General features: G+C 47.8%; 1 protein-coding gene across 1 annotated transcript; it reads right to left on the bottom strand.

Annotated features, from left to right (window-relative positions):
- Nucleotides 1-4,743: 4,743 nt before the first annotated feature.
- sgpp2 (sphingosine-1-phosphate phosphatase 2) lies at nucleotides 4,744-17,283 on the bottom strand (the record flags this gene model as incomplete). Its single annotated transcript, XM_080547449.1, has 4 exons — nucleotides 17,131-17,283; nucleotides 8,072-8,251; nucleotides 5,712-5,801; nucleotides 4,744-5,292 (listed from the first exon to the last, which is right to left on the bottom strand). The coding sequence occupies exons 1-4, from the start codon at nucleotides 17,137-17,139 to the stop codon at nucleotides 4,744-4,746; spliced, it is 828 nt and encodes a 275-aa protein (XP_080403575.1). The 5' UTR covers nucleotides 17,140-17,283.
- Between the last annotated feature and the right edge of the window lie 129 nt (nucleotides 17,284-17,412).

Raw genomic sequence — 17,412 nt, 5'->3', positions numbered from 1 at the left:
ACGAATGGAGGTGAATCGTACCACTGGTGAAAACGTTTCGTCATAGTCAGCACCATACAGCTGTGAGTAGCCCTTGGCGACGAGTCTGCATTTGTATCTCTCCACTCGTCCATCACTATGATGCTTGACTTTGAACACCCATCTTGATCCTACTGCCTTTCTCTCTCTTGGTAAATCCACTAAGTTCCATGTCTCATTTTCCAGCAGTGACTCATATTCCAAATCAGCCGCCTGCTGCCATTCCTTTGCATTAGGACTCACCATTGCTTCTTTCAGTGTGATTGGCTCTGTCACACGACACATATTGGCATGATGATCAACAGTGACTGTATCAGCAAACTCATCATATCCATATCTCCTTGGAGCATTTCTGATTCTGCCGCTTGTTCTGACAGTGCTATCGACAATGACCTCATCATCTTGTGTTTCAATGGTTGTCTCGTTCTCTGAGCAGGATACTTTTGCTTCCTGTTTCCAGTTGAAGTTTGATTCATCAAAGATGACATCACGACGGATTAGAATCCTCCTTTTCTCTTCATCATACAGGCGATAGCCCTTGGCATTGTTTGCATATCCCACGAAACGAAGCTTCACAGCCTTTTTGTCCAGCTTCCTTCTCTCTTCATCTGGGATATGTGCATAAGCAACACAGCCAAACACCTTCATGTGGCTCATGTCAGGTTTCTTTCCACACCATCTCTTGTAGGGTGTCTCTTGCTTCAGGACAGACGTAGGCAGCCTGTTCTGTATGTAAGCTGCGGTGGCTACAGCCTCTGCCCAGTACATCTTTGGCAACTTAGCATGTGACAGCATGCTTCTAGCTGCTTCAACTAATGTCCTATTCTTCCTTTCTGCAACACCATTTTGCTGTGGTGAGTGAGGTACAGTCATTTCATGGTGGATGCCTTGAGTCTTCAAATATTCTTGAAACTCCTTTGATGTGTACTCACCACCATTGTCTGTTCTCAGTCTTGTGACGCTCTGCCCACACTCATTTGAGAATGTTTTCTCAAATTCCTTGAATTTGTTTAAGACCTCATTCTTCTGTTTCAGAAAGTATACCTTGCAGCATCTTGAATAATCATCAATGAAAGTCACAAAATATTTTGCTCCACTTATAGATTCAGTCTGCATGGGACCACAGACGTCACTATGAATCAGCTGCATCTTGCGTTTGGACCGGATTCCTCCAATCTTGTCTCCAGGTGGTGCATTTCTCTTCTCAACTCTCTGACCTCCATCACAAAGGTGGCGTTCTCACGCTCGGATCTCTCCAACATTGTCTCCAGGTGGTGCATTTCTCTTCTCAACTTATACAGGTCTCCCGCCACCTTCTGCCTCTCGCTCTCCTTGGCCTCCAGCTTGGACAGCGTCCTGGTCAGCTGGGTCTTCAGCTCTCTGACCTCCATCACAAAGGTGGCGTTCTCACGCTCGGATCTCTCCAACATTGTCTCCAGGTGGTGCATTTCTCTTCTCAACTCTTTCGGAGTGACTCCAGCCAGCTTGATCAGGTCCCTCATGCAGGGGTTAACGATGATGGACTGCTCATCAGAGTCCCTGGCCTCATCATAGCTCTTCACCTGCTCCACCACAAACTGGGCGTGGCGCAGCAGGGTGTCCTCAGTGAAGCGGTTGAAGTTCAGCCCAGCTGGGGGTACTGTTGTCTCGATTTTGTTGAGGAGGTCCTCATAGGAGACGTCAGGATTCTTCTGCAGGAACTCCACCACTATCTTTACCATGTAGGTCTTCTCCTGCATCAGTGCATCAGCAAAGATGGGGGCATACTCCTCACTCGGGTGCATGAGGAAGTAGTAAGCCAAGGCTGTAGTGAAGCCAATTAAAGCCTTTTCACCACCATCATAGCCAGTGATCCACCAGGCATTGATGGGACCAAGCTTTTTGGCAGGAACTCCACCATCCATGCAGGGGTTGTCATCGTAGATGGACTTGACTGCGCAACTGAAGTACAGCTCTACATTCTTCTCAATCAGCCCAGAGTCAAATGGACAAAGGTGGCCACGCTTATCATAGACACTGAAGTTTGTGATCCTGTGCTGGGGTAAGTCTTCATAACTCTCAACGCCATCCTCATTTGAGTCGAACAGGGAGAGTCTGTTAATCCTTAATCCATCTGTTAATATTTCTGGCTCATCCAACGCATTATCAGGATCTCCCTGAAACAACTTGAGGTCAGTGTCATCCAGATACTGCCTGCAGTCTGGACATTTGGGGCGTGGCGTCTTAGCTGCAGCCACTGGCTTAGTTTTAGAATCCTCTGGGACCTTGGCAGTAGATTTCTTGGGCTCAGAGTCAGCTTTGCTCTTCCGGCCACCATTTCCTTTTGGAGCAGAGGACGACTTCCTAACATCAGTCTCCTCCTGGGTGTCTATGGTTCCCTGCTCCTCCTCCGTGTTCCTCGTCTTCCTCCTTGCTCCCCCGAAACCTCTGCCTCGGCCGGTCATGGTGCGAAAGAAGCCTTTTAAAAGGCGACAGCAGATGTTTGTAGGGGCCAATTAACACTGTCAGCTTCATTCATTAGTACACTTGACTTTATTGTTCGTTTACCGGAGTTTTATTAACATAGCACGTTACAGCGTGTGAACCAAACGACATACAACACAACAGAGGAAACCAGAAGTACTACTTCACTGTTTACAACACAGGTGGTATACGACATAGCGCCATCCAGGGTAAAAGTACTGTATTACAACAGTAACCACATAGAATTTGGAGACCAACATATGTTTAGTTTAGTTTAGTTTAGTTTATTAGTTTATTATATCGAGGACAATCCTAATACATGAACCATATAAAATACAGTAAAAAAGGCAGCGTTAGCCTAGTCGGCTAATTTTCAGCTGAAGTCCCCGGCCAGTTGCAACATGGCATCCTGAAAAGTAACGTCATTAGTTAAAATAAGACATTTAAATATTCTAAGAACACGTGGCTGAGACAAGGTACCCCAACATCACACTTGACAAAAAACACACGTAAGCAAGCTGAGGTGATTGAAGGGGCTACAACAAACACCACATACACACTTATGGGGGCAGCGACATTTCAAGCACATAGAAGCCACAGGACAATTACAGGCCACACAACATTAAGCACTTACAAACAGCAATACATTAAACAAAACAAAACATACAAAAAAAAGGCATTATGGGGAGGCAGCACAGAGAGGGATTAATGAGGACAGGTATAGTTCTGTGTCAGCCAGGCTTTCATGTGTGTTGTGAAGGTGGAGTAAGTATGTATGTCTTTGAGTTGGTTGGGTAGTGAGTTCCAGTTTTCTATTGCTATCACTGAGAAGGATTGCTTACTGAAGGTGCTTTTCCTGAATGGAACTATAAGGTCGCCACGAGAGGTGCTTCTGGTGGGCTGTAAGCTGTGGTCACGCTGGTTTATGAAAGAGTTAAGCGGGGGAGGAGCTTTGTTATGCAGAATTTTATGGATGAGACAGATGTTTTTGTATTTGATGGTGTCTTCCCAGCTAAGGTATTTACATTTGTCTAGGATGGTACAGTAGTGTGTGCTGTTGGGCTTCTGGTTCATGACCTTAAGGGTCCGCTTGTATAGGGTGGCTAATGGCTTTAGGGAAGTGCTGTATGCATGGCCCCAGCTTGTCAAACAATATGTGAGGTGCGTCATAATTGATGCGTCCATGTATAGTCTGGCAGCACTCATGGTCAGTGAGCTTCTGATGTACCTGAAGTTTGCCAGGCCAAACTTCACCCTACCAGACACTTTCTTGATGTGCTCTTTGAAAGCTATGTGGCTATGTTGTTATGTTCTCCTAAATGTAAATAAAGGGAATGAGACATCGTCACCCTGTGACTCTGTGTCTATGTTGCTTTCTTCTGGCCAGTGATGCTATTGGGAGATTGCATCACACATATGTGGTCCTGATCTTTTAAAATAGCAACAACAAAAAAGGTGAAAATATGATCAGGGCACAATACAGTCTGAAAGTTGTATGGTTATTGAGATGGGAACATGTTGGGCTGACTAGGCATGAGATAGAAAGCACATACAGTTGCATTAAAAGGTATTTCCCACTATATGACTTAAGATATTGATGGCCATTTGCTGAAAAGTTCAAATTGACATTGCTGACAATGACACACTTTCTACCATAAGGACCATGGGTTAGGGTCCATGACATTAGCAGAACATGATCCAGCTACTCTAGGAAGTCTACCTGGTGGACCAGTATTCTCCTACACCTGACTAGAGGCAGGTCCAACTGAGGCCATGTTTGCCCAAGCAATGATATCGATTACAGGGAAAGGATACAGTTGTAATACGTAATCATTAAGCGGAAAAAAGCTTCCGTTGAACAGGTTTCATTCTGGTTTCTCTAACTGGTTTGGTCTTGTTTGTTTTGAGTTCCAGGGTGGGGCACTGCGGGGGTGATCTACTCAAAGAAGGAAATAATATCTGTGAACTCTCTGACATAGACATGGCGTAGGTGTTTAATGTGTATGATAGTATCAGTAACGACGAGACAATAGCATCACATTCATCGGGCCACATACTCATACTCGAGGGGACAAAAACCAACAGTGATGTTAAGCGCTTACAATAACAACAAGTAAAGGTTCAGTCACGTGTGTGAATCATTCCTCACTAGAAACAATTTTTTAGATGTAATGAAATATACAATCAATGTTAGAGGTATAAAAAGTAAAAAAAACAAAAAACATACATACATATTGCTGCAACTCACCATGAAACATCGGGTCATAGCAGCCCTAGTTGTATGAGGAGTCTATTGACCAGTATGGTGTGGGCCAGGCCTACACATACATATGTGACAAACTTGTACGGCACCTCAATCTCCTTCCTTCGCCTGGCCTCAACATCGGAGACAGAAACACCGTACCACGAGCACAGCGCCCACAGACTGGCTGTCTTGACCACCTGGCGAGTCATCACCAACGCCACGACACCCACCGCGAACCGGGCCACGCACAGGACGAGAACACCCACTGTCAATGTGGGCAGGGGTACAGGTAGCAGGACACCCTCGGGCTCAAATGTCTGGCCCAACTGCTCGTTAACCCAGTACCCTACGGAGCACCCCGCGCCCGCCGCTAGAATGGTGGTGGTGTCGCCCCGCGTCGTGCTGTAGTGGTCCAGCTCGGGGTAGGTGTAGCTCAGGAAGAGGGCCAGTGCCAAGGCCACGACGGGGGACAGCGGGCTGGTGAGCTGGAGGCGGTCGAGCGTTTCCCAGGCCGGGTACGTGACCAGCATCACTGCAGCGGAGATGAGAGCGCCGCAGATCACGTCCTGAAACCCAAGGGAGGACAAAGTCAAACATCATCACACAACAATAACGAGTAATACATTGGTATTTGTAAATTTATTTTATTAGGAAAAACCCCTTGAGATGAACCATCTCGTTTTCGAGGGGGTCCTAAAATTATTATTATTAATTGTATTAATAGTATTAATGGCTACAATAGCTCAAAAGCAACCCAAGCGAATGGATTAAATACATCCAATAATAGATGAAATATATAGATGAAACAGTCTCTGTTAATGGAGGGCCTTTCAGTTAGAAAGAAACGTAATAGCGGATTGCCCTTGTTAAAAGTGCAATCTGCAGCCAGACATACTGCAGCTAGACATACTGCAGCCAGACATACTAAATAATAAAATGTGCATTGGTCTTGAATGTTTTATACTGTATGATAAGGGGAACTCACCAGCGCAGAGTGCATGCCGGTGTACAGACGACTCAGACACACCAGCAAAGACAGCACCACCGCTACCAGCAGCCCCACCTCAAACTGGATCTGGAGCACACACACACACACACACACACACAATCTGATGAGTGACATTATTTGATTCTCTAATTATTCTTTATTTGATTCTCTAAATTATAGATACAATCTGAAACTTGACAAGGAGGACACACATGTGGTTCATCAAGTCATTCCCAACATTCTTCACTAGGCTACAGACAGAATCTTCTTTCACTAACTTTCTCTCCTTCCTGTCGATCTTTGGTCAAGTCTTCCGTCAGTCAATCTGGCCTCTAATTCCTGAGAGATCTAAATCATGTCAACCATGCCAACCAATCATTCTACCAGTTTGACGTATTGACTGACTTAAAGTAATCCTCTTTTTTGACTGAACTGTCTCTCTCCTCCCTCCCGCTCCCTCCCTTTCTTGTCATTTACCTATTTGTTGTTTTTGTTTCCTCCCCAATTTCAATGACAGTTGAGAAAAGGAGAGCCAGTGTGTATTCATTGACCTCCTTCCCCCCTAGCTCCCTCCCTTCTTCTCTCTCTTTCCTGTGTCGGTTCCTTCCCCCCGCAGCTGGGTGCCTTTCAAAGGAAGTTAATGAAGAGAGAGCTCTGAATGGGCACAAAGGATGCTGGGATGGAGAGGTCCACTCTGTGATTGACTGTCCTGACCTTTCACCCCTGGGGAGGACCAAGAAGTGGCCCTGGGGGCATTCAGACCACTGCATCACATGACTACATATCTATGGCTATGTATGCCCTCTCTTAAAAGGCCCACACCAGCCTCTTTTGATTACTGGGCTCTTTCTTGGAAAAAGATACTCAAAAAACCAGAAGTACGTGGTGGTGACAATACATGACGTTAGAATTATAAGGTTCTATCTCCATTTTTGGTCAAAATTGAGTTTTTTACATAATCTGATCCATTAGGTGTTTATTAATGCTTGTGTGGTGTTATTTATTTTAAATGTTGCCATTTTTTAGTTAGTAATTCATAAAATACAAAGGTTCCATCTCACAAAACATAATGGAATGTACAAACTTTGACGCTCGATATCTCTGAACTACCCTAAACGGAGATAGAACCTTATAATTCTAAGATCACGTACTGGGCTCTTTCTTGAAAAAGAGATACTCAAAAAAACTGAAATACGTGGTGGTGACATTAGTGGTGACAGTAGTCATTCGTGTTTGGCGTAACGGCAGATAGAGCAGATAGAGTAATTCTCAATCGAATGTGTTGAAAGGTTGTTTATGACTCAGTCCCAAAAGGTGAAGGGGGTTCAGAGGGTTATATTTGACTCTTGGGTGATAACTTTACAAGCAGGCTAGCCATGTCACACGGAGCCCTGAGCTGTATGAAATGTCATACGTCACGGCACACGAGTAAGCATTTTTGGAGGAGCTAAGAAAATACAATGTATACACAACATTGTGCAGCACCAGGATGTCTATATCAACAACAAAATAATTCTAATGACTAATGTCGGCCTTTAAACAGTGGCACCACTCTAGAATTGCAACATGTACCACTGAATCTGGGTCAATATATCTTAGCAGCAGCTGAGAAATTTGCTGAATTTCACTTCAGCATTGTTTAAATGTTCACCTTTGATGAGGTGTTAGTTTGCACTCTAAGTGAGTAATAAAAATGAGTGAGTAATAAAATATTGACCACATGAACATTTGGGTTTTTTGTCTAAGCAATGTGGTTGTGTGCATGAATTAAGAGAAAGAGAGAGAGAGATTGACATTTATTCAGAGAGTCTATCACAGGAACAAACAGGAGCTTGGGTGGGTGTGGCAGATGGTGGTTGATGATGACTGGCGAGTCGACTCCACCCAGCCAGTTGTCCAACAGGTTAGTCAGGCCCAGTGGCGGACTCAGGCTGTTTGAAGGGCAGGGGCGAGAAAAAAGAAAGAAAAAAAGGGCACCTACTGCACAACATGGGACCCCATCAGTGCACATGGTCAAGTTTAGACCATTGGAAGGGCACCAATAGGGCACATCCTCTAATTTTGCCACTCAAAAGGGCACTTTAGTGCGACGTTTTTCAACTGTGGGGGCACATGGTCATGTTTAGACCATTGGAGGGGCACCAATAGGGCACGTCCTCTCATTTTGGCCACTCAAAAGGGCACTTAAGAGAGACGTTTTTCAACCGTGGGGGCACCAGGAGGGGCGGTCGCCCCCCCTGCCCCCCCCCCCCACCCCCACCCCACCGAGTCCGCCAGTGGTCAGGCCTCAGTCCATCATACTAGAATTGAAAGAGTGTTTTGGTGCCAACATGGCCGGCACCCATGAAAATTCTCACCTGGATCCTGGAGGGGGCGCTGAGCACGAAGGTGAAGAAGATGGAGGTGGCAGCCATGACGTGGGTGGAGGGCAGGCCGTACTCGGCGTCCACGCGGGTCTCCAGCTTCACCACAGGGGGCGACAGAGGGCGCGGCAGCTTCAGCACGTCCTTCAGGACCTGCCCTATGTACATCACTATCTGGGAGGAGGAGAGAAGAGGAAAACTGCTACTACTACCACCGTCTTCCCCACTAATGCAATGGTGTTTTCCCACCTTGAATCATAGAGAGATGATAAGATGTGCTTACAGGAGAAGACATGTGGGCGCAGGAGAAATGAAAGAAGCTAATCCGATTGTCCGTGCTCCATTAAAGACTAGCCACACAGTCTCCTATGAATAAGTAATCACAGTTTCCACACAACTGTTTACCAGAAGACTGAAGGCACACACTGCTCTAAAAGTAGCATAGCCTGCAATTACACAGTAACACACATCTACAGCTGATGCTGAAACAGTTTACAGTGACAAAAGAACACACTCTGCGGTGTTTTAGTGCGCAGGCTGGGATGTCTGGCCTAGTGCACACTGTCTGTCACTGTTACTACACACTCACATCCCCCGCAGGAGGGTTATTTAGAGCTTTGCCTTTTATATTTAATGAGTGGCTGTCTAAAGGAGGGATAGAGAGCGGAGGGGAGGAAGAAAAGAGAAAGGGAGACAGGGAGTGGAACGGTGGGAGAGAGGGAATGGTTGTGTGTGTGTGTGTGTGTGTGTGTGTGTGTGTGTGTGTGTGTGTGTGTGTGTGTGTGTGTGTGTGTGGAAATGGTAGGGCTTTCACGCCGCCAAGGAACCGTTCCGGTTCGCATTCGCTTTCTGGAACCTCCGAACCGTGGTGCTGTCTGGCGAACCAGCCCGCGTTTATACCAGTGTCACTGGAACCATCCGCGTCATCAACGCTGGGTGATGAAGGAGCGGGATAAACAAAAATGTCACAACAAGATGGCAGCTACTTCACTGGAAATGAGGATAATATCTTCCACTACAGTATCTGAAATAAACACTATTTTCTATGTGTAGCGGGTACAATTATATGCTGCGCCTTTAAGACGAGCTCACATGAACGCGCAGGTGTGAACGCGCAGGTGTGCTTGAGAGAGGAGCAGTGAGTTGGAACGAGCAACGTGGTCGGAGCGGTAGCGGTGTGGGCTCTTTGCAAGTACATCGTTTTGATAAGAAGATATTGACGAGTGGTCATACAAAGTACGGGATACGTTGATCAGCGAGTGTTTTGTTTGGGAGGAGCCGGCCTGAACGTCGTCGGTATCGAGAGGTGAAGCGTGCGCCAGCTCACCCCTCCCCCACCCCGTGTGTGAACTGCGAGAAAAAGGAGCTACACGTGGTTGGTGTTCATTGTCCTGGACAGAGGAGAAGCGTGCGCCAGTGAGGCGTGGGTTCAGCAAGGTTTCTCGGAGTTTACCCTGCCAGCCATCAGACACTCTTGACGTGCGATCTCTGCTGGATGGGTAATCTCTGCACTACACCTTGCCATTAGCACTGGCCAACCACGCATACCGTGCGCAGACGAACAGAACTGAACTGAACGGACTAACGCTCGCACGCGCACACACACACACACACGCACACACACACACACACACACGCACCCACACGCATACACAAGCCCGCACTGGAGGAAAAGGACTGCTCATTCAGACTGAGATGTGTTACATGTCAATGTGAAAGTAAGAGTGAAATGCCTGTTTTGAGTTTATCTGCATTCAGTTAAGTTGATGATGTTGCATTTAAAGGGTATGGTTTATTAAGTGTACATTTCAAGCATTCAGGGTTGGATGGTGAATTAGAACAGATGTATTGTATGCATTGATTTGCCTTTCATGTGATTTCTTGCTAGTGACCAGTGTATTAATGAAACCATACCATATTGAATTTCTTGACCCAAAGTTAACCGTTTTGTGTTTGAATATGTTTCCATAAGCTCTGTGTAATTACCCATTTCATTTACTTACCTGGGGGTAGGGGCGCCTCACCTGTTTAGATAGACCTAGGTAAAGTAGGGGGTAGTGTCAGGTCAGTTCGGCACTTACCTCGCACACACTGCACACACTTTTCACGGCCACCTACTAAACAGGAAACAACTTGCTCACTCACCTGAACATTGAGGCCATAGGTATTGGGTGTGGGGGACCTAGATCCTGTCCCACTCAGTCCTCCCCAGACTAAGTACTTTGTAACCCCTACAAGGCGGCGGTAATAATCCCGACCGTCACAATTGGCGTCACGAACAGGATAGAATAAGCAACCATTTTTAAGTGAAAGCCATGGCAGAATTAGAGGAACTTAAGAAGCAATTTGAGGGGATGATGGAGAGGTTCAATGACCAAGCCGAGGCCCTGATACAAGCTAGAAGCGAGCATAGAGAAGCTCTGGCATTAGCTAAAGCAGTCATAGATCAGCAGAAAGAAAAGCCCCCTGCATCTATTGTGTATATCCCCAGAGACCGCAAGATTTCAGATTTCAGTGGTAAACAAGGTGATGTAGATATTGAAGAATGGATCACATCAATTACATCTGCCCTTCAAATCATGAAGGTCCCTATAGAGGACCAAGCCGAGTTCATCAAGCAGCATCTTCAAAACGAAGCCAAACTCACAGTCAAGTATATGGCAGACAAAGCTAAGGATGCAGAGACCATATTTGAAGCACTGCGTAAGACTTATGGTGACAAAGTCCCTTTAGGCACCCGGCTCAAAGAATTCTATGACCGCAAGCAGTTGGCAGGAGAGACCATACGTTCTTACGCCTATGACCTTCAAGAAAAGCTAATGCGAATTCGTCGTAGAGATGCCAAGCGTGTCCCTGATTCAGACGGAATGCTGAAAGAACAGCTTGCTCTTGGGCTTAGAGATGATATCTTAAGAAGAGAGATCAAGAGGAGACTGAAGGAAAATGAGAGTCATACTTTTGCTGAGCTAATGCAAGACGCCATCTCATGGTCTGAGGAGGAAGAGGTTCAGGGGTCTGATAGTGCGCAAAGCAGTTCCCGTGCCAAAGGTGCCATTAATGCTACCAGGGCTACCGACGAACCTGCTTCGCAGTTGACAATGGAGATGTTGTATGAAGCAATACAAAAGTTAGCCATCCGTCAAGATGAACTGTTCCAGATGATGGGCCACAGTGGCACTGGCATGACACAAGGGAAAGGCGAGAAGGCAAGAAGCCCCCCTTTGAAAAACGAAGATGGGCAGTTCATCTGCTACACGTGCAATGAGCCAGGACATATCAGCAGACACTGTCCTCTGAACAGGGGAGCTATGGGCATAGCACGTCCTCCACTCAGAAGGGATGGGCCATCTGGGCCTGCAGGAAACGACCCCGGAGGGGCGATGCGCCAGAGTCCAGGTACCCCTGCAATTAGAAGTCACCTGGCAAGGCAGCCCTGTAACACTTCTCAAGCCTCAAGTGTAAGTGCCTTTGGAAACTGCTTGGTCGTTGAAGTGAAGATAGCAGGCGTGAAGACTGACTGCCTGTTGGACACAGGCTCAGAGGTGACCACAATCCGGGAATCTTACTTCAGAGAGTACTTTGGGAAGTCGGCGTTGTCCTCAGCCAACTTGGTCCAGCTCGCCGCTGCCAATGGCCTCGAAATTCCCGTCCTTGGATGCCTGGAGGCGGAGGTAGAGTGCATGGGGAAGACCGTTGGCAGGAAGTGTGTCTTTGTCCTTAAAGATGAAAGCCCAGATGTGGAAGAGATGAGAGGCCTCCCAGGTATCCTGGGAATGAATGTTCTAAGTGAACTGAAGGATCTTTTCGTTGCCACGGACGGCATGAAGAAGATGAATAAGTATCGGGAAACAGAGGCTAAGGTCCACAGGGTGATAGCGAACATCAGAAAAGAGGCAGGGTCCCTCGGACAGAGTGACCGAATAGGATATGTTAAAGTGGCAGGCAGAGAGACAGTCATCATTCCCCCACTCAGCGAGCGCATCCTGGAGGGTTCGCCTCGACTACAGAGAGGGCTCGCCTCGCCTACGGAGAGGGCTCGCCTCGCCTACGGAGAGGGTTCGCCTCAACTACGGAGAGGGCTCGCCTCGCCTACGGAGAGGGCTCGCCTCGCCTCGCCTACGGAGAGGGCTCGCCTCGCCTCGCCTACGGAGAGGGTTCGCCTCGCCTACGGAGAGGGCTCGCCTCGCCTACGGAGAGGGCTCGCCTCGTCTACGGAGAGGGCTCGCCTCGTCTACGGAGAGGGCTCGCCTCGCCTACGGAGAGGGTTCGCCTCGCCTACGGAGAGGGCTCGCCTCGCCTACGGAGAGGGCTCGCCTCGTCCACGGAGAGGGTTCGCCTCGCCTACGGAGAGGGCTCGCCTCGCCTACGGAGAGGGCTCGCCTCGCCTACGGAGAGGGTTCGCCTCGCCTACGGAGAGGGCTCGCCTCGCCTACGGAGAGGGCTCGCCTCGCCTACGGAGAGGGCTCGCCTCGCCTACGGAGAGGGCTCGCCTCGCCTACGGAGAGGGTTCGCCTCGCCTACGGAGAGGGCTCGCCTCGCCTACGGAGAGGGCTCGCCTCGCCTACGGAGAGGGCTCGCCTCGCCTACGGAGAGGGTTCGCCTCGCCTACGGAGAGGGCTCGCCTCGCCTACGGAGAGGGCTCGCCTCGCCTACGGAGAGGGTTCGCCTCGCCTACGGAGAGGGCTCGCCTTGCCTACGGAGAGGCACCCGTCCAGTAAGGACACCGACCCTGACATTGACACAGGCTGCCCTGACTTCATATGCATCCCTGCCACTACACACATGCCCCACACAAACACAGGCCTGGGTATTAGAGAAGTAGTTGAGGAGCTGGGAACTATGGGTGGGTCAGATGCAGGGAATGAAAGTGAGAGTGTGGCTGAACCCAGACGGTCTCAAAGACAGACCAGGGGTAGAATTCCCTGTAGATTCAGGAGTGATTATGTTTTGAAATAATTTGTGCAATTGCAAATGTTTTATACTTACCTTCATGCATGTCCATGTTTTTAGGTATTGAGGAGTGAAAAGTGTTATGATGCCGTGTTTTATTGTTTTCAGCTCTTCTGAGGCATCCTTATGTACTGGTTGAAATGTTACCTGTGTTGTGAACCTACCTGTGGGTACTGTCGTATGGAGTGACATGTTGTATTTTTATTTCTTCTTTTACTGAGGTCGCATCGTCATTTGGATGTTGGATGGCATGGCAGGGTTTCGCAGGGGGGAATGTAGCGGGTACAATTATATGCTGCGCCTTTAAGACGAGCTCACATGAACGCGCAGGTGTGAACGCGCAGGTGTGCTTGAGAGAGGAGCAGTGAGTTGGAACGAGCAACGTGGTCGGAGCGGTAGCGGTGTGGGCTCTTTGCAAGTACATCGTTTTGATAAGAAGATATTGACGAGTGGTCATACAAAGTACGGGATACGTTGATCAGCGAGTGTTTTGTTTGGGAGGAGCCGGCCTGAACGTCGTCGGTATCGAGAGGTGAAGCGTGCGCCAGCTCACCCCTCCCCCACCCCGTGTGTGAACTGCGAGAAAAAGGAGCTACACGTGGTTGGTGTTCATTGTCCTGGACAGAGGAGAAGCGTGCGCCAGTGAGGCGTGGGTTCAGCAAGGTTTCTCGGAGTTTACCCTGCCAGCCATCAGACACTCTTGACGTGCGATCTCTGCTGGATGGGTAATCTCTGCACTACACCTTGCCATTAGCACTGGCCAACCACGCATACCGTGCGCAGACGAACAGAACTGAACTGAACGGACTAACGCTCGCACGCGCACACACACACACACACGCACACACACACACACACACACGCACCCACACGCATACACAAGCCCGCACTGGAGGAAAAGGACTGCTCATTCAGACTGAGATGTGTTACATGTCAATGTGAAAGTAAGAGTGAAATGCCTGTTTTGAGTTTATCTGCATTCAGTTAAGTTGATGATGTTGCATTTAAAGGGTATGGTTTATTAAGTGTACATTTCAAGCATTCAGGGTTGGATGGTGAATTAGAACAGATGTATTGTATGCATTGATTTGCCTTTCATGTGATTTCTTGCTAGTGACCAGTGTATTAATGAAACCATACCATATTGAATTTCTTGACCCAAAGTTAACCGTTTTGTGTTTGAATATGTTTCCATAAGCTCTGTGTAATTACCCATTTCATTTACTTACCTGGGGGTAGGGGCGCCTCACCTGTTTAGATAGACCTAGGTAAAGTAGGGGGTAGTGTCAGGTCAGTTCGGCACTTACCTCGCACACACTGCACACACTTTTCACGGCCACCTACTAAACAGGAAACAACTTGCTCACTCACCTGAACATTGAGGCCATAGGTATTGGGTGTGGGGGACCTAGATCCTGTCCCACTCAGTCCTCCCCAGACTAAGTACTTTGTAACCCCTACAAGGCGGCGGTAATAATCCCGACCGTCACATATGGAGAAAAAAAGACACTTTCTAAACACGTTCTTTTACTAACCAGCTACTCTGATGCTAGAATAGAAATGGCTTACGAAGTTCGGGTTCGCGCGTGTACGTGTGTGTGTGTGTGTGTGTGTGTTTGCTGAGCATTTGAGGAAGATAGAGAGAATAATGAGACTTTTGATAATTTTTTAAATCACTAATAATTAGATTTAGATTAGATTACATGTTGTCTCCTTCCTTCTTGCTGGTTTTTGCAGTTTAGAATATGACACACCCACTGATGATGTCATAGACACACCCACTGACGACATCACTGTTCTACATTTCGGTTCCCGCTTGAGAACCACTATTTTCTGGTTCCCCGTAGCGAACCAACTTTTCAGGCTTCCGAACCAATTTATTTTTGTTCTGAATGCGCCGCCCGGTTCCAGACTTGGTTCGTGAATGCGAAGCGGAACGGTTCCGTGGCGGTGTGAAAGCCCTATGGAAGAGAGAGACATGATGGGGACGTGCTAATCAGCAGTGTTTGAATAACCATGGCAAATGCGAGAGATATAACTGACAGGGAAAGGAGAGGACAGACATAGAGAGAGAGAGAGAGAGAGAGAGAGAGAGAGAGAGAGAGAGAGAGAGAGAGAGAGAGAGAGAGAGAGAGAGAGAGAGAGAGAGAGAGAGAGAGAGAGAGAGAGAGAGAGAGAGAGAGAGAGAGAGAGAGAGAGAGAGAGAGAGAGAGAGAGAGAGAGAGAGAGAGAGAGAGAGAGAGAGAGAGAGAGAGAGAGAGAGAGAGAGAGAGAGAGAGAGAGAGAGAGAGAGAATATTCCCTTTGACATAAATACTTTCTACATAAATACTTCTATCCCTGGCGCTACACATAGACAGGCCTTTACAGACCAGTGTTCAACGTTCATGGTCACTCACTCCTTTCCTCCTCTAATAGCAGAGATGTTTGTACAGTAGGACAGCAGGTCAGCTGACAGTGTGCCCAACACATTAGGTTCTTTGTGTGGATCCCCATCAAAGGAGCGGCCCGGGCAACGTTACAGGAGGAGATTAGTTAAAGTGGTTGGCCAGGTCACGGAGATAAGTGGTGTTAGAGAGAGTATATACCCATGAATGAGAGTATTGAGCCTCACTCTGGACCTTGGTCTGTCAACATGTGGGTGGGAGGGGGTTTCTAAAAGGGCCAAAGGGTAATTGAACATGCTCTCATGAAGGGGGACACACAGACTTGTTTTGTTACGTGATTATGATCATGATCATGATGATATGTGAGATACATGACGATGATGTTCTGCTTAATCCAACATGTTTCTGTTTCGGAGTGAGGTAAAGTAATGATTGTCAAGGGTTACCAAGACAACCAAAGAGGTCATTCTGTAAACCGGGGCACGTGCTCTCATAAAGACGACGGTGCTTTGCGTATCTACAGGCCACTCCCAGGGTGTGGAGCGTGTGTGTTTGTGTGTTTGTGTGTGTGTTTGTGTGTGTGTGTTTGTGTGTGTGCGTGTGTGCGTGTGTGTGTGTGTGTGTGTGAAGGGGACTACATGAACCCTAGATAACTCCAGCTCCACAATGGGAGGGGGCTTTAGAAGTGCAATGCAATTTGCCCTGAGGGCAGACAAACGAAATGGACACCACAGAGAGAGAACCTCAAAGCAACGACGAAAGTCAATAAAACCGGCTGGCGGAAACTAAGAGGTGCACAGAGAACTACGGTTTTAATGTCTAACTGAAGCCACTACTGCTGCTTCCCCTCCTTAACCCGTGTTAATGAGTGATGAATGATGGGAGTGTTAGCTAAGAAGTACTGGGGGGGTATTCCATCGACGTCGCTAAAGGAAGATCCAGGCTTATTTTTTACAAGTCTCGCGAGAGTAATCAAAATAAGGCTCGATTTTTTTTTTGTAAATCTCGCGAGAAGGCAGGATTAGTCCTTTAGCGACGTTGATGGAATACCCCCCTGGTGTCTTAGGAAGTCAAGCGTTCACTCTGGACAACGACAACCACCTCCCACGACCCCACCCCAGGGGCGAACAAGGGGTTCAATTAGAGGGTATATGGATGCCATGCGCTGGAGGACACACACAGAACTCAAATGTGGTCACTCAAAAATGTGTGTGTATGTTTGTGTGTGTAAGAGGTCACAGACTTCTACCCTATGGGTGTGTGTGAAAACAATGGAGCTCCTATTCTGCTGCTTCCCCTCACCTTCTCTCAACCCTGTCCCCAACTCTGACCCAGCCTTTCATCCCTCTGTCCCTCACACACACACACACACACACAGACACAGACACAGACACAGACACAGACACAGACACAGACACACACACACACACACACACACACACACACACACACACACACACACACACACACACACTTTACATCAGTCCAGATGAAGGGAAGTTGACTGACAGGAAGCTACTTCAGACTGATCCAGCCTTTCATCCCTGTCCCTCACTCACACACACACACACACACACACACACACAGACACACACACACACACAGACACACACACACACACACACACACACACACACACACCCACCCACACACACACACACTACTTCAGACTGAGATGCACACACACTCAGGGGACAGGCAGAGGACCGTCACTCACGGTCCACATGTTGACGAGGCGGCGGCACAGGAAGGGGTCCAGGTTCCAGTGAATGGAGGGCGGGAAGGTGATGTAGAAGACTTCCTGTCCCAGTCCTGCCGAGATCACGAACAGGAAGTAGAGCAGCCGGTTCCTGACCTCATACTGCGGCGCAGAAACCTGTGGGTGCACAGCAACGACCACAGAAATTGTTTATATATATATATATATATATATATTTTTTTTTTTTACTGACAATGATGAAAGTGAAAGTATAGCACAACAACAACAACTTGGCCCATT

This window comes from Nansenia antarctica (genome assembly GCF_963989245.1).
Source record: "Nansenia antarctica genome assembly, chromosome: 17".
Lineage (NCBI taxonomy): Eukaryota > Metazoa > Chordata > Actinopteri > Argentiniformes > Microstomatidae > Nansenia > Nansenia antarctica.
Note: the sequence above shows the minus strand (reverse complement) of the source record. Positions and strands in the feature narration are given on the sequence as shown.